This window comes from Anarrhichthys ocellatus, unplaced genomic scaffold (genome assembly GCF_004355925.1).
Source record: "Anarrhichthys ocellatus isolate YVR2014 unplaced genomic scaffold, GSC_Weel_1.0 scaffold4, whole genome shotgun sequence".
NCBI lineage: Eukaryota > Metazoa > Chordata > Actinopteri > Perciformes > Anarhichadidae > Anarrhichthys > Anarrhichthys ocellatus.
Window position 1 is genome coordinate 2,220,332 of NW_022280034.1, and position 19,350 is coordinate 2,239,681.

General features: G+C 43.0%; 2 protein-coding genes across 2 annotated transcripts in view; both read right to left on the reverse strand.

The window, feature by feature from the left end:
* myo1d (myosin 1D) overlaps positions 1 to 7,604 on the reverse strand; it is an 81,383-nt gene extending 73,779 nt beyond the window's left edge. The window contains exon 1 of the mRNA XM_031844023.1: positions 7,099 to 7,604. Coding sequence (XP_031699883.1) covers positions 7,099 to 7,193 — 95 coding nt within the window. The 5' untranslated portion in view covers positions 7,194 to 7,604. The remainder of the gene's footprint in view (positions 1 to 7,098) is intronic.
* Positions 7,605 to 11,151: 3,547 nt separating this feature from the next.
* On the reverse strand, positions 11,152 to 18,618 carry pdk2a (pyruvate dehydrogenase kinase 2a). The gene is made up of 11 exons (XM_031844147.1): positions 18,418 to 18,618; positions 17,532 to 17,673; positions 16,985 to 17,056; positions 16,410 to 16,594; positions 14,939 to 15,028; positions 14,645 to 14,722; positions 14,201 to 14,280; positions 13,983 to 14,081; positions 13,043 to 13,153; positions 12,645 to 12,758; positions 11,152 to 12,485 (listed from the first exon to the last, which is right to left on the reverse strand). Exons 1-11 carry the CDS (start codon positions 18,533 to 18,535, stop codon positions 12,342 to 12,344), a joined length of 1,233 nt encoding a protein of 410 aa, XP_031700007.1. The 5' UTR covers positions 18,536 to 18,618; the 3' UTR covers positions 11,152 to 12,341.
* Positions 18,619 to 19,350: the final 732 nt, after the last annotated feature.

Genomic DNA, 19,350 nt, shown 5'->3' on the forward strand with positions numbered 1-19,350 from the left:
GTGTGTGTGTGTGTGTGTGCCGGAGAACAAGGCTTCTGGGGGTAATGTTGCCGACAGAGGATGCGGTGGCTTGTTAAATCATGAGCCAGACAGCGTTAATGTGACGCATTAAACCCTCTCGTGAGACAGCAACTATGGCAACAGCGAAGATTACTCTTCATTTTAAACACCACGATATTAAAAAAGAATCCGAGAATACCATTTGAATGGGATACTAGGGTAATCGGGTATTAGGTATTGGTTTACTATTTTAACCAAACATGCCAAACTTGCAAACAAAGCAAAAAACCCTCTAAACAAAATCATCCATACAAGAAATTTGTCTTATTTTGTCTACATTTGGGTCAGAAATATGGAGGTTTGATAACCAGTCTCCTAAAGCCCCACATTTCATTGTAAGTGTAACTTAAAATATATGTAATAAAACATACTATGAACACGTCAGACACACACATTACATAGTATAAGAGGAATAACGTTAGACGACACAGAGGCAGGAGAATCAGAGCTGCTGCTGCCGACCCCGCCTGCCAACTCGAGCAGCGAGTCCACAAATGAGACGTCTCTGTGAGCCGCTCAGTTTGTTCTAGAGGGAATAAAGCCCTGCGAGCACAGCCCCCGTTTATGAAAGGATGGTAATGTGTTTCACATTACAGGCGGTCGTAAGGAAATTCTTGTGGCGAGACTGGCCTTTTCACTGGCGGATTGCAGGGGAGCGGGCTTACCAGGCCTTTTCTCTTCAGTCAGTTCAGGGGAGACTCTTTTTTTTCTTCATGATTAGCAAGAAATCTCCGGGGAGATTCTGGGGAACTGAAGTAACACTTGCATAAAGAATTTTGACGACTACTACATAAAAGAAGCATACTTTAGCAGCCCGACTGGCCTGTCATCTCCCTCAGATCCTGCTCCTCCCCTCTGAAGCCCAAAACCCGCCGGCAGGATTGAAAAGCATGTTTTCACAACAAGCGGCAAAACTTCCCTGTTGATCACAGCCAGAAGCTGTGAAAACCAACATTACCGTCAGATTGTCATCTTTCCGACGGTCCTTTAACACGTCATGTGTGACGAACGCCACCGTCAGAAAGCAACCGAATCCAAAATTTCATCAAAAACACTTCATTCTACAAGTCTCATTGAACATGTCGTTAACAAAAATCGGTGAAACTTTGACTGAACTGCGGGCTGCTGATCACGGTGCATTGAGGAGAGGACGGGAGAGTTTGTACGTAGACGTTGTAAAATAAATAGCTCAATACATGTAGCACGTGGAGCCTTAATGTTGGATGTATAGATTTCATTGTTTTCCAATTTTTCTAAAATAAATTTTTTGATTTATGGTCGACAAAAGACATGTTTGAGTTCTCTCTACTTTCAGCCATGATGGTGCTGTTTCCATAGAGGTGCAGGATTTAGATATTGCAGTGAAAAACGAGGCCACAGAGATCACAATGTGGGTTCAGAGGGTTTTAAACCTACGACTGTGATTGACTTTGAGGAAAAGAGCTACTGGACAAAAGGAGAACGCCGTCTATCCGAGCGTTCATCTATAAATATTTCTCTTCCAGTCACTGACCACCGCTAAAAAGGAAAGAGAACTTTAATAAGCGGGTTGGGATTAAATATTCTTAGAGGCTGTACAGTATCACCCGTTTCCATCTTTGCTGCAGGGTGAGGACGTCAGCCAGGACTGTGTGTTCTGCACATGGACTTTGGTTTTTACTGCGGAGGATGGAATGATCAAAAGAAAGAGAGCAAACATGTGAGATCAAGCTGAGGAGAGCACCCTGGCTTCAAATGCTTTGAGGCTGAATTCCAATACGATTAAATTAAAAGGAGCATTGTTGTTATTACTATTTTAAGCTTTTTTATCTCTCTCTAGCTTCACAATGGTGTCCCTTATATAATGCTTGTGTTTTAGCTTCAAAAGGCTATTTGGCCCTTCTGCAAACACATTCCCATGTGACGTAGCTTTCTGCACGATGCCCTTTACATCCTTACAGTCAGTGTTTTATCTACAGCTATATTATATTATGGTTGGCTTGCTCTAGTTTGTTGAAGCAGGGAGGAGTATCAGTGGACGCCACCTTAGCTCGGATCAGAAAGTCACAAGAACACAAACTAACTACCGATCGAGGCAGCCAGAGACCAGAAACTGCTGTGTTCTGCCAGGAAAGCAATGGGGATTCTTTTCCTTATTAATTGTCTTTTTTTCACACAATATAACCAAAAAGAACCGATAAGCACTATCGATAAGAGTACTAGTATCGACACGATCCTAATGATACCCATCCCTACGCCCGGCCACCAGTTAATACACTAGAAGTACCTCACACAACCCCCCTTCACTCAGAAACCCTTCCAGTTATTCCAGACTTAGCAGAGCCAACAGCGGCTCAGCTAGTGCTAGCATTCACACTAATTATAACATTATCGATTAGCTTACTTTAGGAACCTACGACATAAAAAAACATTTCTGCATCACCTGAGCTATCACTGAAAAGAAAGGCGGGCTTATCATGTTGGAAGAATAAAGTATACATCTATCTATCCATCTATAATTACTGAGCCGTATCTCACAGGAGGGAGAGCAAAGTCTCTACCTGAGCCACATGGGTACTTTGAGCCCTCTGATTAGTCTTCAGGAGAGAGAGTCGGGCTGTGCCTCTCTGCACCACACCTCTTCTACTCCGCTCCACCAGTTATAACAGGAGAACCATTGTTCTTTCAAACAGCAGGTGAGAATACTTTGCATGTAATTTCATGGTCAAATCCAGGAAACACCAGGAAAAAGAGCGAGAACTTTCGCTTCGAAACGCTTTGATTGTGAGTTATGCAAACCCCTTAAGAGCATGCATCAATGCTAGCTCAGCATTTTGGATCTGAAATACACGTGCCCGTCTACTCTGCACACAGGATTCCCAGCTCGGCTATGAAGAGGACCTGCAGGAAGCAATGAAACGTGAGGAGCGAAGGCGAAGGGGAAATGCCAGCTTTCCTGCCTGGTCGGCCTGCTCCGTATTATTGGAGACTTCCTGTTCAAAGTCCTCTTGAACTCCCCCATAGATGGGTTCAGAGGTCAAATCACTCGGAGCGGCTCATACAGTGAAACAAACAGCAGCTCTCAGAATATATTTACGTGTATTCAGCCGTGATAATATCCTGAAAATGATTATCACCGGCCCGATAATAAAAACAGAAGGAGGGTTCGGTCCTGAGCTAAAATCAGCTTCTGGTTGAACATATTTGCAGCAGACAGGGGTGCATACCACATCTGGGCATCTGTGTTGTGTGCTACGCTGACTATCAAATAGTGCACATATTTGTGCTGCCATTGTGTTTTGCTGTGGGATATAAACCCCACCCGTCACGCACTCCAACATGATTAAAACAAACATCCCGTCCTGTGAAGCTCAGACTTCTTTGTCAAGTTCTTCTCGACCAAGTTTCATTCAGTCGTGTTTTTTTTATTGTTTATCTGGAATATCAGACACTCATTTGGTGGAAGAATTGAAGAAATCCTTCTGCAATTATTTGGGGAAACACATGGCAGGAATGTTTTTTTCCTGAATTCCAAAGGGACCGACAAAACAACGCCTTATAAAGACATTCAGCTGCCCGGCTCACGGTACCATCAGACCACAGCACACTGAGCCCTCGCTCACCACCGTCAGGGTGGAACAGCTTCCTGTCAACTCTACTTTGTCTGTAGTTACATTCATTCAGACGGGTGTTAGGAGATCTAAACTGAAGCCCTCGTGCATCCATCCTGCTGGAGAGAGAGACACTGAATCGCTGTGATGATGGGACGATATATATTCATCGTGATATCATGGATTGCAATAAAAACACTCACAATAATAATAAATAGAGCATGATTTAAAAAAGCACAGGAAATAATGAAGAAAGAACAGACTCACTATCTTTCTTATTCATCCTTATTTATGCAGGGGGACCTAAATGATTCATGATTACCTTCTTTGTTGGTTTGTTTTTCACCAAAAGAAAAGATGCAAATATTTGTTTCTAAACAGAATATGAGGGAAAGGGAATTGTCAGAATGTTTCAGAGCCATTTTAAGAGTTTCTTAAAATATGTCGGTGATAATAATGCGTGAATCACATTTATTTTGTCCAGGATAATCATAACATGAAGTGTTCATATCGTCTCATGCCAATGTGCAGCTTTGTCTGATTTGCAGCATCACTGTGTGCGTCAATTAAAAATCAATCTAGAGAATCAGAGCAGTCACCGTTAAAACGTGTATACTGATCCCATAATTCCCTTCAGTGCGTAACGCGCTGTCATCTTTAGTTCAGACCAAGAAATCTTATATGCTGACTGGTCGATTCAAGCAAATTCCCAAAAGCCGCTACAGGAATTTAGCTTGAACTTTTATCCTTCCAGACATCTCTAGAACAGAGACTGGGCTCTGCTGGGCTCTATTTTGGGACTGGGAGGCTCTCTGGGACCGGACCACGCAGCTCCACCTCAGAGTCAAAACACAAGTTAATGTCAACTTGAACAACCCTGTCTGGGGGGGGGGGGAGAGAGAGAGAGAGAGAAAGAGAGTGAGAGAGACAGAGAGAGTGTGTGAGAGTGAGAGAGACAGAGAGAGAGAGAGTGACAGAGAGAGTGAGAGTGTGTGAGAGTGAGAGTGTGTGAGAGTGAGAGTGAGAGAGACAGAGAGAGTGAGAGAGAGAGTGACAGAGAGAGTGAGAGAGTGAGAGAGATAGAGAGAAAGAGAGAGTGCGAGAGTGCGAGAGTGAGAGAGACAGAGAGACAGAGAGAGAGTGAGAGTGTGAGAGTGAGAGAGACAGAGAGACAGAGAGAGTGAGAGAGAGAGAGATAGAGAGAAAGAGAGAGAAAGAGAGTGAGAGACAGAGAGACAGAGAGACAGTGAGAGAGTGAGAGTGTGAGAGATAGAGAGAAAGAGAGAGTGCGAGAGTGAGAGAGACAGAGAGACAGAGAGACAGAGAGAGAGTGAGAGTGTGAGAGAGTGTGAGAGAGAGCACTCTGGTCCAAATGCTGCCACTTCTACTGCCTACCACAACTCAACGTGGCCGGCTCCTAACGGCACCAGAAGAAATGCTCGTCAAACTCAGCAGCGGGAGAGTCGCTCAATGAGGCCTGCAGTGACGGAGCACACAGAGTGCTTTATTTGCTCTTCCACAACTTGTAAATAAAAGTCAAAAACATTCATTTTATTAAGTATTTTTAAAACCAAGCTTTTAGTGTGCAGCCATTTCCCACAATGCAGTGTGGCGTAAAATACACCCAGGAGAGATGTGCAGACGTGCTTTTGGCCCTGCAGGCTTTGAGATAACTGTTCCAGGACAAATGGAGACCATTAGAGGCCTCTTGGCCTCTGGATCCCTCCTTCAAGTGGTCCACTCCCACCCCGGCAACACACACACACGCCCTCGGACTAGAGGGGGAAAAGAGCAAAAAAGAAAAAGGAGGCGCTCCTGACCAGTCACACCCTCTACAAATAACAATCTGCACACGCCACCTCCGGGACCGGCTAGCTGGAGGGAAAACAAACAGGGAGAGGAGGGCTGGTGCCGTCTGGCTGCTCTCTGGACTTCTTGTCGGGCTGCTGGAGCTTCTGTTCACGCCACCGAAACTCATCCTATTCAAGAGGTTCGGATACAAAAACACAGCTGACCAGAACGGCCGTAACCTCCAGGAAACATGCACACTGGACTCTCTTAACCTGACATGTTCAGCTTCACATTTCTACGGTTAAAGACAGAATGTGCACACAGGCTGCCCTCACCTAGATGTTCTACATTCCTAAGCATGAATTAAACCTCAAACACACCATGATAAACGTGCTTAACCCAAATTAAAGTAACACAAAGTTTCTAGAGGCAGGAGGAACCAAGGGCAAAGAAACTACCAGCATGCATCACACTCGATTAGAACGAGCAGATGAAAAGGTAGAAAAAAATGGTAGAAAAGGTGTGGAGGACATTCCCTCGTTAGTGTAAAGGAGGTCCTGTAGCTCACTCTTCTAGCCATAGAAGGGAAAACATGCATCCTCCAAATATTTATCCCACAGGTATTTATCCTACAGTATCGTAATGAAACTTGTGATTTACACCACTATGTATGTGGCCTAAATATTGTATGTACCTTTATATGATGTTTATAGCTTGTCGTATTTTACTGGGTTTTTTACAGCTTGTTATCGGTTTCCTATCAAAGCAACAACAGCTCAGCTCCTGAGAAGTATTTGGCTTCTAGAAAATAATTCAGGGACACATTTTCATTTTCTATGCACACATGTCCTCAAATGCTTTGACGGGACAATTTCAGACCATTTTCCTGTTAAACTTGGACAATATCTCACCTTTAATCGTGTTAATATTACACCACAACTTGTTCTAGAGTCAGATACTGCTCTATCATCTGCTGTGCTGTCAAAGACCCACCACAGTATGAAGGCAGAGGAGTTTCCTCCAGTAGAAACCCACACAACCCTCCACTGCACCATCACTGTCCACCACCACCTCACACTCTCCCCATGACGTCAGGGATCAGTGACACTCTCACAGAAGTCAGAGGTGAGGCCGATCTGAACGTATGAACCACAACTGCTCTGTTCATTCACAAAAAACAACATGCTTGACACAGAGCCACTAACTACACAGCTGATAGAAACCGGCCTGCAGAACAGTGAGTGTGTGCGTGTGCGTGTGTGTGTGTGTGTGTGTGTGTGTGTGCAGGTTGGGTGGAGTCAGAATGTTTCCAAACTGAAATACCGGTTTGATCGAAAGCTGTGACCACATGAATGCGGTGGCATCGCTCCAGCAGCCGTACTGCGGTGTGGCTGCAGGTGCGGACAATGACAACGTCCCGCTGGGTTGTTCCGCAAGTTGTGCTCATTCACGTATCGATGTCCAACAATGCGCGTGAAAACACGCGTGTAGCACCTGTTACAACCGGACACATATCCAGATAAAGTGATGCTCGAAAAGACACAATGTTCGCATAGAACAGAGAGTGTGTGTGTGTGTGTGTGTGTGTGTGTGTGTGTTTTCTCTCGTTATTCTGCGGAGCATGCGTGGATTTACAAAAAGGTGAATGGCCGCTTACCTGAGTTTGAGGTTCGTCATGAACTCCTCCATAGACACGTTGTCTAAAAGCACGAAATCCGCTTTCCCATACTCCAGGCTCTCGTGCTCTGCCATGCCGATACCTGTTTGTTGTTGTTGTTTTTAAGCGCGTGGAAAAAATTAAGTTTTAACAACAAGTTGCTCTGAAGTGTCGACTAAAGGTGAGCACTGGCGGGCTCCTGTGCACGCCTCCTCTCCTCCGTGGACACGTTTTCATCCGCCAAACTGGAATTTCAGTTTGATGACGCTCGAAATGTTTGGTTGTTTTTATTCCGTGTGGCTTTAAATCCTGAAATAACTATTCCCCCCAAACGAGTCCGGCTTTTCTATATTTGAAGTCGTGAAGTATCCCAGAATATCCTCATGTCCGTCCAAAGTTTCCTCTTTACGCAAAAAAAAGAAGTAACCTTCCCGTTACATCGTGCGCGAGAGCTCCGTCCGTTTTCCTGGAGTTTCTCTCTCCTGTCGTCCCCCGGGCCGACACCTCCACCAATCGGATTGAAGCCGCCTCTTCGTAACCCCGCCCCCCGCCCTGCGGTGGTGAGAGGTGCTGGTCGGACTGGTCAAATAGTTCTGGAGACCACAGCTCCACGGCTCCTGGTACATAGTTCGGTGATGACGGGGCCTCCTCTAAGTTGTAAAACAGTCGCAGGGAGGAAACGCACCGACTGTGTGATGCCCTCTGTTACCATAAAAGGAAGAATTACTGCTCATCACAATTATTGTCAATTGGATATGAATGAGAGGAATATGGTTCATGTTTGAGAGTGTGCAGCTTTCTCCATTCAACCTGCTGACTTTGAACCGTTATCGACCGACCGATCAGGTCTGAGTCGGTTCCTCCGGTCTGTGGTGGCTCTGAATGAGGCCTCCTGTCTGAAAAAGCTCCCGGACGAGAAGCTGAACACCAAGAACAGACACTGGTACAGCACACTGGTGTTAGTGCGCCACCTGGTGGTTAACACAGGGAGGTACCTGTAGAGAGACGGATGGACGGATGGATAGATGGATAGATAGATGGACAGATAGATAGATAGATAGATAGATGGACAGATAGATAGATGGATGGATGGATGGATGGATAGATAGATAGATAGATAGACAGATGGATAGATAGATAGATAGATAGATAGATAGATAGATAGATAGATAGATAGATAGATAGATAGATAGATAGATAGATAGATAGATGGATAGACAGATGGATGGATGGATAGATAGATCATGGACATACGACCATGACAGTTTAAGAAAAGAAAGACCCACAATTGTCATCATCACATTAAAGTATATTACAGAACAATCTGGCTCGTCATCATTTGAACCATAAGGTTTGAGTTTATAGCAGTCAGGATGAAGTCCACAGAGGACAGAGTGATGCAGCACATAAAGAATCTTCTATTTTACGTAAAGAACATTTTTCCCTCTGGACTCTTTTCTGACGGCGTAAATGCTTCTGTGATTGAATATCATTTGACATTCATAGCTGATGTGCTGATGGAGACAGACTGAAGAGGACCTGAGTCAGATCTGCTGAAGTGTTGTTTGTTCACACCTGAGACTCTCCATCTCCTGCAAAGCAGCAGAGTCAGCACTTTTCTTCTTTTAGCTTAGATTTGAAACGGTGCAGATTTATAATATTTAAGGATTAACATGTAAACGTTGCAGCTCATGTTGAGTCCAGAGCAGACAGAGGAAGGACTTTTGTATTTCTGGAAAGGCATAAGGATGAGAATATGATGTAATTGGACTGTTTTTAGGACAAAAAAGCTGAAAAGATTAAATTAAAATACGAAATGTTTTAAAACAACATTAAGACCCATTATGAAGGGAAAATATAATTTAAAGGTTGAAGGAATAAATTAAATGGAAAATTGGAATTTCTGGTCGGAGGTGATGTGGGTGTGAAGGCCGGATGTGCCTCATAAAAAAGAATAATTTTCATACCATCCGTTATGGCTGCAGTTAACAACTTTTTCTATTATCGATTAATCTGACAATTATTCTCTCTATTAATCTATAATCGTTGGTCTATAAAATTACAAAATATCAGAGGAACATAGATTTGAGTAGAGTGGCAATTTCTTTAAGTCTTCAAATGGAAAGGCCAAAAGCTGAAAGATGTTAAGCTTCTGGACACAAAGAAAAGACACATTTCAGAAGCTGGAGGCAGAGAAAGTTTGATGAACCAAGATTAACTTTCTGTCTATTGACTAATCACTTGTACATAGAGTTTTACTTGCACAAAAAGCTTCAGCTCAGCCTGAAATAAAAAGCTGTGTCGACCAGAACTTGAGTCTGTCACACGGCTTTGTAAGTAATTGCCTTTAATATAATGAATGTTCTATTCTCTTTATAGGCCCAGTGTGACAAAAGCTCAGCACAGTTCTGTCTGTGCAGAGCAACATCTGGGGAAAGGGAAAAAAAACAAAACTTTAGTTGCATAATGTATGAATCTTAAGCTCCGTCTGCCTTCAGGCTTCGTAACATCGGAGAGCAAAGCTCGAACTCACAGACTCGCCGCCAACTGCACAAGATGAAGAAGTTACAAACGCCGCCTCAGCTAAGACAACCATCTGGGGACAACAACAGGGGCTCAACGGTTATGTAAGATGGTTTCTCACTTACTTATTGTATAATCACTAATCATTAGATCACTGCAGGAACAGCAGCATTGTTGTGAGGAATGTACAAATGCCTGATTTTACTGCATGAATTACAGCAGAGAAGTTGACTGTAATGAGAACAACAAACTATTGAAATTTAAAAAAAGCCAAAAATGTTCAGAGTTATTCATTCTGGTTAATTCTTACTTTTCTTATTAACAGGGTTTGTGCGTTTGTTAACTTAATGTAGGTGGAGTTTTATAGTTGTGATTTCTGAGCTTGGTTTTGTATTTATTATTAATAAAGGCTGCAACTCGTGCTGAACAGACTGTTCTCCACATGACAAGTGCAGAGTAAATCACTCTTTAAAATACAACCTTACATAAGAGACATATTCATTAATGTATTGCTCCCCTCATGTTTTACAGTAGTTACACACGACCGTGCAGATATTGGACAGGATGTTCCTGTCGCTGTACTGCAACGGTCCCTGTTGCTATGCAGTCTGTCAGCCTGTTGTTTGAATGAGATAAGGAGAAGGGCGCTGTTGGATTCTTTCCACTCCGTGGAGCGGTTTGTGGCCTGGAGGTAAACATCCTGGTGCTCTGGCCGCATATAGATCAGCTGCTGCTGCTGCTGCTGCTGTTGTTGGCCAGTCGGCCTGTAAAATGAGCCTCTCTTGACATCTGTCCCCTGCAGGATCTTCCATTCATCAACAAAAAAAGGCATCCCCATAAAATGTGTCAGACTGCTTCGTCAAAACTACTTGTAAATTGTTATGAATATAAATATTAAAGCCAGTTGACCTAAGACAAAAAAGTGCCTCCTGTTTTTTTCTTTTCCTTTCTCTTCTTCTAAAAACATAAACGTGCAGTTATTTTTCACTCCTGCCATGACTAACGCATGACACACTAACCTCCATATATTTTCAGTGCAAAGAAGCTCATGATCTATTATTAGAACTCCCTTTAGGCTCACATTCCCAAACAAGCAGAGGACCGTGACCCGTCCGTTTCCCCATCATGACCTCTGTCTTACTGGGCTCTGGGCCTGGCTTTTAGAAGTGTGATCCAGCTCGTCACTCTTCGTCCCCACAGGCAGAGGAGCACCAGCGGGGCTGGAAACTTACCGACATAAATCTTTCCGTGGTGGTAAGATCCATTTTTTTTGTGCCCGAGGGTCTGGAGCTGGAATGGCTGCAGGGTAGAGTTGCTGAACTTGATCTCACCACCCGATCCAGAACAGATCCAGTGACACAGAGGTAAAAACAAACCACCTTTAGTTTCCCTCTTCTCGTCCCACACAGAAAAGACAACACCGCGGGGATCCTCCACTGGTCGATATAATCAATCGGCTGTTCCCACCTAATAAACTGTCGTCCACTCACTCACACACACACACCAGGATAAAACAGCACAAGAGAAGCATTTATTACTTAAGTTGTTCTTTATTATGTGGACTGTATTCACACTATATACAATCTTTTCAGTCATGTAGCTATAAAAATAACCTTTAACTTACTGTATGATTTAAGATTAATTTAATACAAAAGAAATCTGTGCATTTTCCACACATATGGACCCGGGAACATCTTTCTCCTCGTATGGCACAGTGTAAAAAGACATTCTGAGACTGGACTCGCTTCATTGGATCACAGAGAACTCAAACATGGCATACACTGCCTCCTGGGGTTTTAATAACACTGGCCTCTATTGAACTCGGCTTAAACCTCACAAACAAAAGTGTGGCAGATCCTCTGGTGTCTGGCTCTAAAAGCCTGCTATATCACAGAGCACATGGGTCCTATAGCTGTGCTCTATCAATCCACTCTAAGTCTCCGTAATGAATGCAAATGAATGCATAGAAGAAGAGTGGATTACATTCATCCCGATCCAGAAAAAACTGATGCTAAGATAACGCCGTATCTTATCAGTCAACGCGAATACTGTGATTTAGAGTCGGAAATATCAAAAGCTCCGATGAATATCCACACAGTAAGCACAACAACAGATCAATGTAACAGTCGTACATTTGTTCAAATCTACGGATCCAACAGTATTACAGTACTCTCAAAATGAACACGGTGCAACAGGAGTATTATCTCAGATACTTCAGTATTTCAATGAAATGAGCCTTTGAATGAAGTTGCTACTATAAGGCTTGGGTGACCTTACAGGATGAGGTTCAATACCTCCATTAGTGGCTGCTCAAACATCTGCAGCATGTGTGGTGTCGTAAAACTGGAATATTATAAACCCTCCTCTGCATCGGTCCTCTCATACTCACACTTTTTTTTTTTAGCCTAAACACCAAACCTGTAACCTGCTCCGTCTCTACCTGCACACGATGCAACACTGGAGCAGCATCTCTCAAAGTCCTATCGGTTAGTAGCTGTTTTCTATTTTCCTATGAAGAACCCGAAAGGACAACCGGGACTAAAAGCAACATGAAGATTGCTAAAACCTGACTAAAAAGATAAGTTCAGTCTGGAGATGACCTCTCATTAGAAACAAAAGGTCCGGTGCACACATCTGCCCTGACAGACGACGACATGGGAATATGAAGACAGAAACTGTGAAGGCTTCGTGGTGTGTAGGCTCGAAGCACCGGGCCACTTTCACTTGGGAACCTTATAGATGCTCAGATCTAGAGGCTCTTTACTGGGTATGCACCAGTCGTCGGCCTCTTGGCTCACTTTGTAGTTCTTCAGAGCGGTTTTGTTGTACACCGGCAGCCTCTCGATGGAGTCTGTGGACAGCGCCTGGGGGGGACAGGAGGGACGACTTGTAATTACAAATATCCTGCGATACCTGCTTCAAAGGTCTGCAGAGGTGTTGCCACAAGGCAGTCCTTCTCTCTACTTTCAAACTCCTCTGGCGTCTCGTCACAGTTTCGTGCACGATCACCACGTCTGGCTCACCTTCAGGTAGATGACGGCGTCTGTGCCGTGGCCCTCCATGGAGTAGAGCTGCAGGTCCCCCCGGAAGTATTGGGCGTAGAGACGGGAGATGGGCAGACCGTAGCCGAAGCCAGCCTGTTCAGAGAGGGGGGGGGGGGGAATTAAGGGTTTATGAAGGCTTTGTTCTCAGTCACACTGCGAGCAGCAGCGCTCCTCCATGGAACAAGTTTCAAAATGCTTTGTGTAACGTGGATCCTCAACAATGAGGATTTCAATTTTTAAATAGTAAGAGTCTAAATAAAAGGCTGAATGAGCATTTTGATGCTTGGAGACTATATTGAAATGACACAAAAATGCCATATGGTGCAAAATGTGAGCTCTAAATTATATATATATATATATATATATTCTCTACGTACCAGTGGAGGCCGAGTGCGCTCTCCTATCTGTGGAGCCGGAGCAGTGGAGAACATGTAGCTGAAGAGGTTCTCGATCCTCCGAAAGGGGACACCGCCACCCTTGTCGCTCACCTGCAGATGGGGGGGGGTCAGAAACAGAGAGGTGAGACGGGCCGTCACAGAGAGGCGAGATGGGCCGACACAGAGAATGACGTGAGGTCCTTGAACAGCGCTGAGCCATAAAGAGGTGGAGCCGCCTGTCCTGAACACATGGCCTCAACTCAACGGTGAAAGCTAAGTGGCCCTCTCACCATGTAATGCACATATTTCATGGTAAACGTGCAAATGGTCAACTGGTAGAGGAGGTACATCGAAGAAAAAAAGTGCAGCTTCAAGTATTTTGATATACGTCTTATTGTGTGGTTCATCACTGACTTTATGAATGAGTCACAACAAGCGGGAACACGTCCTGGCAACAACATGGGCATTAACACGAGCTATGATCGCCCGCGCAGTAAATCTTCTCAGAGCTCAGTAGCTTTGTTTTCCGATCGGCACTGTGATTAACTGAGGGTGAAGTAGTTGCATAACGGGTTTAGAGAAGGATTCTGGTGGCAACAACAAAGAGAGGTGACTCCCTTAGCTTTGAAAGCAAAGGCAATAGGGCCGGTAAATGAATTCATTTAATACTAAACTGATTTGAACACTGTAAAATATTAACTTAGTGAAAATGTTTACATCTTTACAGACTTCATTCAATTTGTTAAAAACCTGCTGGTTCACACAGAGCTTACAAACATAAAAACACGCCCACAGACAGTTTAAAAACTCCAATTCACCCGCTATTAATAAGTGACTCCTGGGAGAACGGAGTCCCTCTTTGTTCTTCAGGCTTTCACCAAAATATCCCAAAGTTTTATTTGTCTATTTCAAGAAGCTGTACTTTGAACGTGCAACCCACCTTGATTGACATGTCCTCGTCTCCCAGAGACACCATGACTTGGATGGGTGGGAGCGTGTTGCTGTTGTCGTGAGTCTCTATTGTGGCCCTCATGGCATTCTACAAAAAAAAGGAACATATAGCATAATAACAGACATCTTAAAGTAGTTTTAAATGTATTTTTTTCATTGTAATATCATTCATTCGTCTGTAATTAAAATCAACAGGATGTGTCGCACCTTGAAGAGCTCAAACAGCATGTGATAGAGGTGAGAGGGAACGTATACGATGCTCATGGGAAGGTTCTTCTTCTTCTTGCCTGCACAAAAGACAAACGGCTTCTTAATTCATTCCGCTGTATTTAAAATGCATTATCGGTGGCAATTATTCTGCTAAGCTCTGGTTTTACTGTCTGAGGGTCTGCGTGTCAATATTGTCTGATGCAGTCAGCCTTTTACTTGAGCTTCAATGCTATAATTAGAGGCCTCTCAGGTCCATCTGGCTGAACGCTAATTCACATACAAACACTCATTCTGTGTGTACACACAGAGGACTCGGCTCCATTTGTCCTTTTTTTAAATCTCTTGAATGAACGACGAGGACTTTTGCCCTTTGGGGTGTCGGCATTAAGAGTGAAATCGGGTTTGTACTTAATCTGCCAGATTAAATGAATGTAAGCTTACTGCACATCTCCTGGAGAATCAGATCAGGGGAGCGAAGGTAGTACTGGTCACACAGCATCTTGGCACTGTGGAAAGCATCTGACCCAAAACAATAAAAGAAAGGAATAAAAGTCAGAAAATATGATCACAATACAAAAAAACCTGTTCAACGTTAATGTTTAAGTAGTAATCAATAGAATGAAAAGCTGAGAAAGACATCATTGTAGCTCATCAAAGCTATTGTTCTTTAGAAGTCAGATTATATTTGACACAGCTCATCTAATGCTTTTATCTCCAAACATAATTCATATTTACCCTGGACAACATCTGCGATTTCACAGTGGGGGTCAATGCTCCCAATGGTGTTTGGATGGACCGGGTTGAGGGTTCCATCAAAAATAAGAGCTGCGGAGAACAAAAGAACCGAGTTAAGTACAGAAAGCACAACGTGTGGCATCTGTAATCATCGACAGTGAACAACAACATCAGGAAAAGCTTTCTTTATGAAGAATGTACAGCTTATTCTACAAAACTATTTTTCTATATGACAAAATAAGCCAATCTTGCGTTCCACCTTATGGTACTTTGGTACCCAGAAAGTATTGAAGTATGTTGATACCCAGACCAGTAACACGAATAACACAACAAGTACATAGAAAACATAGAAGCCAAAACACGGCGTCAGAAAAATATCAGCTGCTACTGTAAATTCTTTAAGGCGTGATGATTCCCCCTTCATGCTGCGGTCGTAGATTACACTTTATCAACACGATAAGCATCAAAAATCTTTGTTCCACATGACCGATGACGAGAACTCTACGAGCTCACGATGCTAAACACGACTCTGAACAGCATGTTGTTGTCATCACAGAGCAGGAAATCAGCAGTTCAAATAGTTTAGTCTTAAGTTATGATATCAAAAAAACTGGAATCAATGCGTAAAAGGAAAGAAGAAGACAATCAAGTGTGTGGTTTAAGCCAAATCAGATATTCGCCAGTTAAAGGGCCAGTGTGTCGGAAAAACACGAATGTCCCTCTCTAGAGCCAGTGTTTGGTTTGTCCGTTCTGGGCTCCTGTAGAAACATGGCGGCCGTCTCTGTGAAGAGGACCTGCTCCGTATGCAGGTATAAACGGTTTATTCTAAGGTATCGAAAAGACAACGATTCAGATAATTATACACTAAAGAAAACATACTTATTAATATTACGGTCCGTTTCTGCCAATAGATCCCTTTAAATGATGCACACTGTACCTTTAAAATGTTGTAATACATTCATTTGGTGGATTAAATTTGAGATCTGGGGTTTAGTGTCTTACACAAGGACACTTTGACATGAGGACGGGACATCTAAAGTGTTGACTAAAGAAAGAAGGAGAAACAAAAATGTTGCATGTTTATCTATAAACTATATGATGAAGCCTGACTCGGCTCAAACCGTTCCCCAGGCGAACAAAAACAACCCTCCTGAAAATCTATAATGGATGTGACAATAAATTTAAAAAAGTTTGTGAGACGACACTTTTGTTTTTTTTAAAGATTATTCCAGAGTGGAGAGACGCGTTTTTCCCTCTGGGTGTCGAGAGAGTGACAGCGAGCAGAGGGAGTAAGATAATAATGTCACACAGCCTGGTGTGAAAATATTCATTACAGACACAACAAAGAAGAGTAAAAACTAACTTTTGACTAAACCAGATAGAGGCGTTACGTGTTTGGAACGTTTTTAGAGCTCATATTTGATCGCATACCGGCAATCCAAAGAAATGTAAATGATGGAATGTTCCTCACTGTGCTGGTTGATGAGCATGCGAATGGAGATGCGGCTCATGTAGAAGCGGTCCAGGAAGTACTGGATGTTCTGGTTGGTTACTGGGTCCTGGGGGAAGGTCTCTTTGTATTCGATGATACCCTGGGCCATAGTCGGCACGACATCGTTGTGCCGGTTTCTGATGGTCACTAAGGCGTCAACAAACCTGGGGAAAGCAGGAGGACAGTAAGCAAATGAATAAGCATTACAAAGCATTAAAATAGTATTTTCCCAATAATGTGACATGAAAAACAGCAACTTCAGGCTTCATTTAAAGCTACTTAGAGGAACTTTCATTTTGTGTTGATTTTGGCGGCCCCTGTGGACAAAAGTGGTAGTGTATCCGAGCACCAGAGTCCCTTTAGGGTCTGACAGTCTGCACCTCTCAGTCCTGGACCTGGTTCTCCCATGCCTTAGTTTTATAGGTCACATCGAGGCATCAGTATTAAACGGACTGTTTCATAACCAGTTAAAAGTTCCTCACAGAAGCTTTAAATATAAAGGGTGAGCCGTTAATAAACAAATGTGAGATTGTCGAACAAAATGAGGAACTCACTCTCCCAGGACTTTGAAGTTATCAGGATTCTTGTCGAGGAATTCAAGGATCTCCATTAAACTCTGGATGTACCTGATATAAAAAAAACAAACACATTTGTAGTAAAATGCAAGACAAACAGTTGACTGAGTCCTGCAGGAGGTTTACTTGTGAAAGTTCCTGGTTTAAAACATGCGTTTTTCAAATAATTGCAGGGGTATTTGCTGTAGTTCATTCGTCACAAAGCAAAGCAGCTCCTGAAAACAAGGTCACGTGACAGAAGAGAAACTAGGGTAAAGTTCACAGCTGAGCACCTTTCCCATTCACAGGGTGAGTTGGAAACAGTTCAACTTGGCCAACCCTCCTACTACATGACCATAAAGAGAGTCAACAGCTGTGTCTGTAAACGTCTCACTCGTCAGGGGGGAATCTGGTTTCAAACACATTTTAATGAGTTACTGAGAGAGACTCAGTCTGCTCTTTTGTTTTGGCACAATGTGCCACAGTGGAGACGTCGTGTAACTTCACATCACAACAACACAGAAACCCACCGCCCCGGTTCACGTACCAGCTCTGCACCATCTGCACAGACGGGGTGGTGAGCAGTCTGTTGGGCAGCAGGTTGATTTCCTTCATAATGTTGGAGAGTCTCACTGGCAGCTCCTGTCTCAGGAAGACAAAGGACGTCTTCTCACAGGCGTTGATGGAACCTGAGTCAGCACAGAGAGAAAAACAAGAAGCAGAGCTGAGGCCACATATTGATCAGCTGATCATCATTTAACATGGAAAATGTCTAAAATGTGAAGATTTTCTGCTTTTTCTACAACTTAAATTATAGTAAATTTAACATATTTGGATTTTTAGAAATACTTTTCAGAGTCTCCAACCAACTTGGACACTCCAAAAAGTATCTTTTACATTGACGAAGAAAAATTGGAAAAGAAAACGGTGAATGTGATAATAAGTTGCTCCCAACTTCATCGATATTAAAACATGGAGCACTCTTGATTTTGTGATTGTGAATTTGGGTACTGAAATATATATGCATTTTAAATATTATCTGACATTTCAATCACACGACTATTTGATTAATTAAAAAAAAAAATACTTATAGATAATGAAAACAACCATAATAATAATACAAATTATTATTATTAAATACTGGATATAAGCATTTTGCTCGGCAAATAATACTGGATTCCTCTGCACAATTTGCACGATAGTTCATTTACAATCTGCTGAGAGACTTTATTAAACAAACTATCAGTATGCTGATCATTAGAAGGAGCAACTGTTTTTGTCACAGGGCCCAAACTGTGCAGAGATATGATGCAACACTGCACCGTGAGCACTATGCTGCTTCAGACCCTCTGCAGAGCAGACGGTGACTCCACTAACATGCACCGTTGGAGAATCGCGTGTGCACATCGCTCCGATCGCGGATCAATACTCACCGAAATCGAGGAACTGCTTCATGGAGAGCGGTGAGGGGGAGAATTTGGAGAAATGCTCGATGTGTTTGGGCACGCTGGCCAAAGCGGCGTTTTTCATGATGAACCTAACGAACTTCATTTCTGCAGCTGTGGAGGGGTCCTGTGTACACAAAGGTCCGATGCTAAGCTAGGAATCCCCGAAACTGACAGCCGGACGAGAGAGGCGACCGAGGAACAGCTTCAGCCAATAGGGAGGCCGGGATTTTTTTATTTACGTTCCGGGCTGGCCAATGGGAAGTCCCTGGAGGGCGGGGCTAGTGAAGGGTCGATGCTCACAGAGGCAGCTTCTCCTTCGATGACATAAATAGGTGATTAACTAATCAGTCGTCGAACAAACAACCACGTGACTGAGCGGAACGTGGCTCACAGTCAGCGGTCCGGTTCATCCCAGAGGTGTTCATCAGAGCTCTGTGGAGGACAGGGAAGTATTTCTTTATTTCAGTGCAATTCACAAATTGTCAATAAGAGACAGCAAAATGCATACATTCAAACTAACGCAGAACATAAGGAAAGATAGACAGAAATAAAATCATTAAAAAATATATAAAGAAAGAGAAAAAGGGGGACACTACGGCATAAATTCTCATTGTGTAATTATACACACAGCATTAAATTACTTACACAGAAATATAAATAACAGCTATAGGAACAACGACAAAGAAGCTGGATAAATAAAGGTAAAGAATAGAACTGTTATGAACACAAGTAGTGAAAAAGAAAGTTGTTTGTATCAAGATTAGATAAATACAAATAAAGATGCACCAATGAAATATAACATACAAAGTAAAGTTAAATGGTTTGTAAGTTGTAAACAATACAAATGCAAAGTGCAAAGAAATGAATACTGAATGGACATACACGGACTATGTATGTATGATGTCTATAACATTAAAT

Coding starts and splice junctions, on each gene's coding strand:
- pdk2a (XM_031844147.1), bottom strand. CDS start 18,535: ATGAAGTTCGTTAGGTTCATCATGAAAAACGCCGCTTTGGCCAGCGTG. Junction 14,723..14,938: donor AATCGCAGATGTTGTCCAGG/GTAAATATGAAT, acceptor GTTTTGGGTCAG/ATGCTTTCCACAGTGCCAAG. Junction 13,154..13,982: donor ACGAGGACATGTCAATCAAG/GTGGGTTGCACG, acceptor CCCCATCTGCAG/GTGAGCGACAAGGGTGGCGG.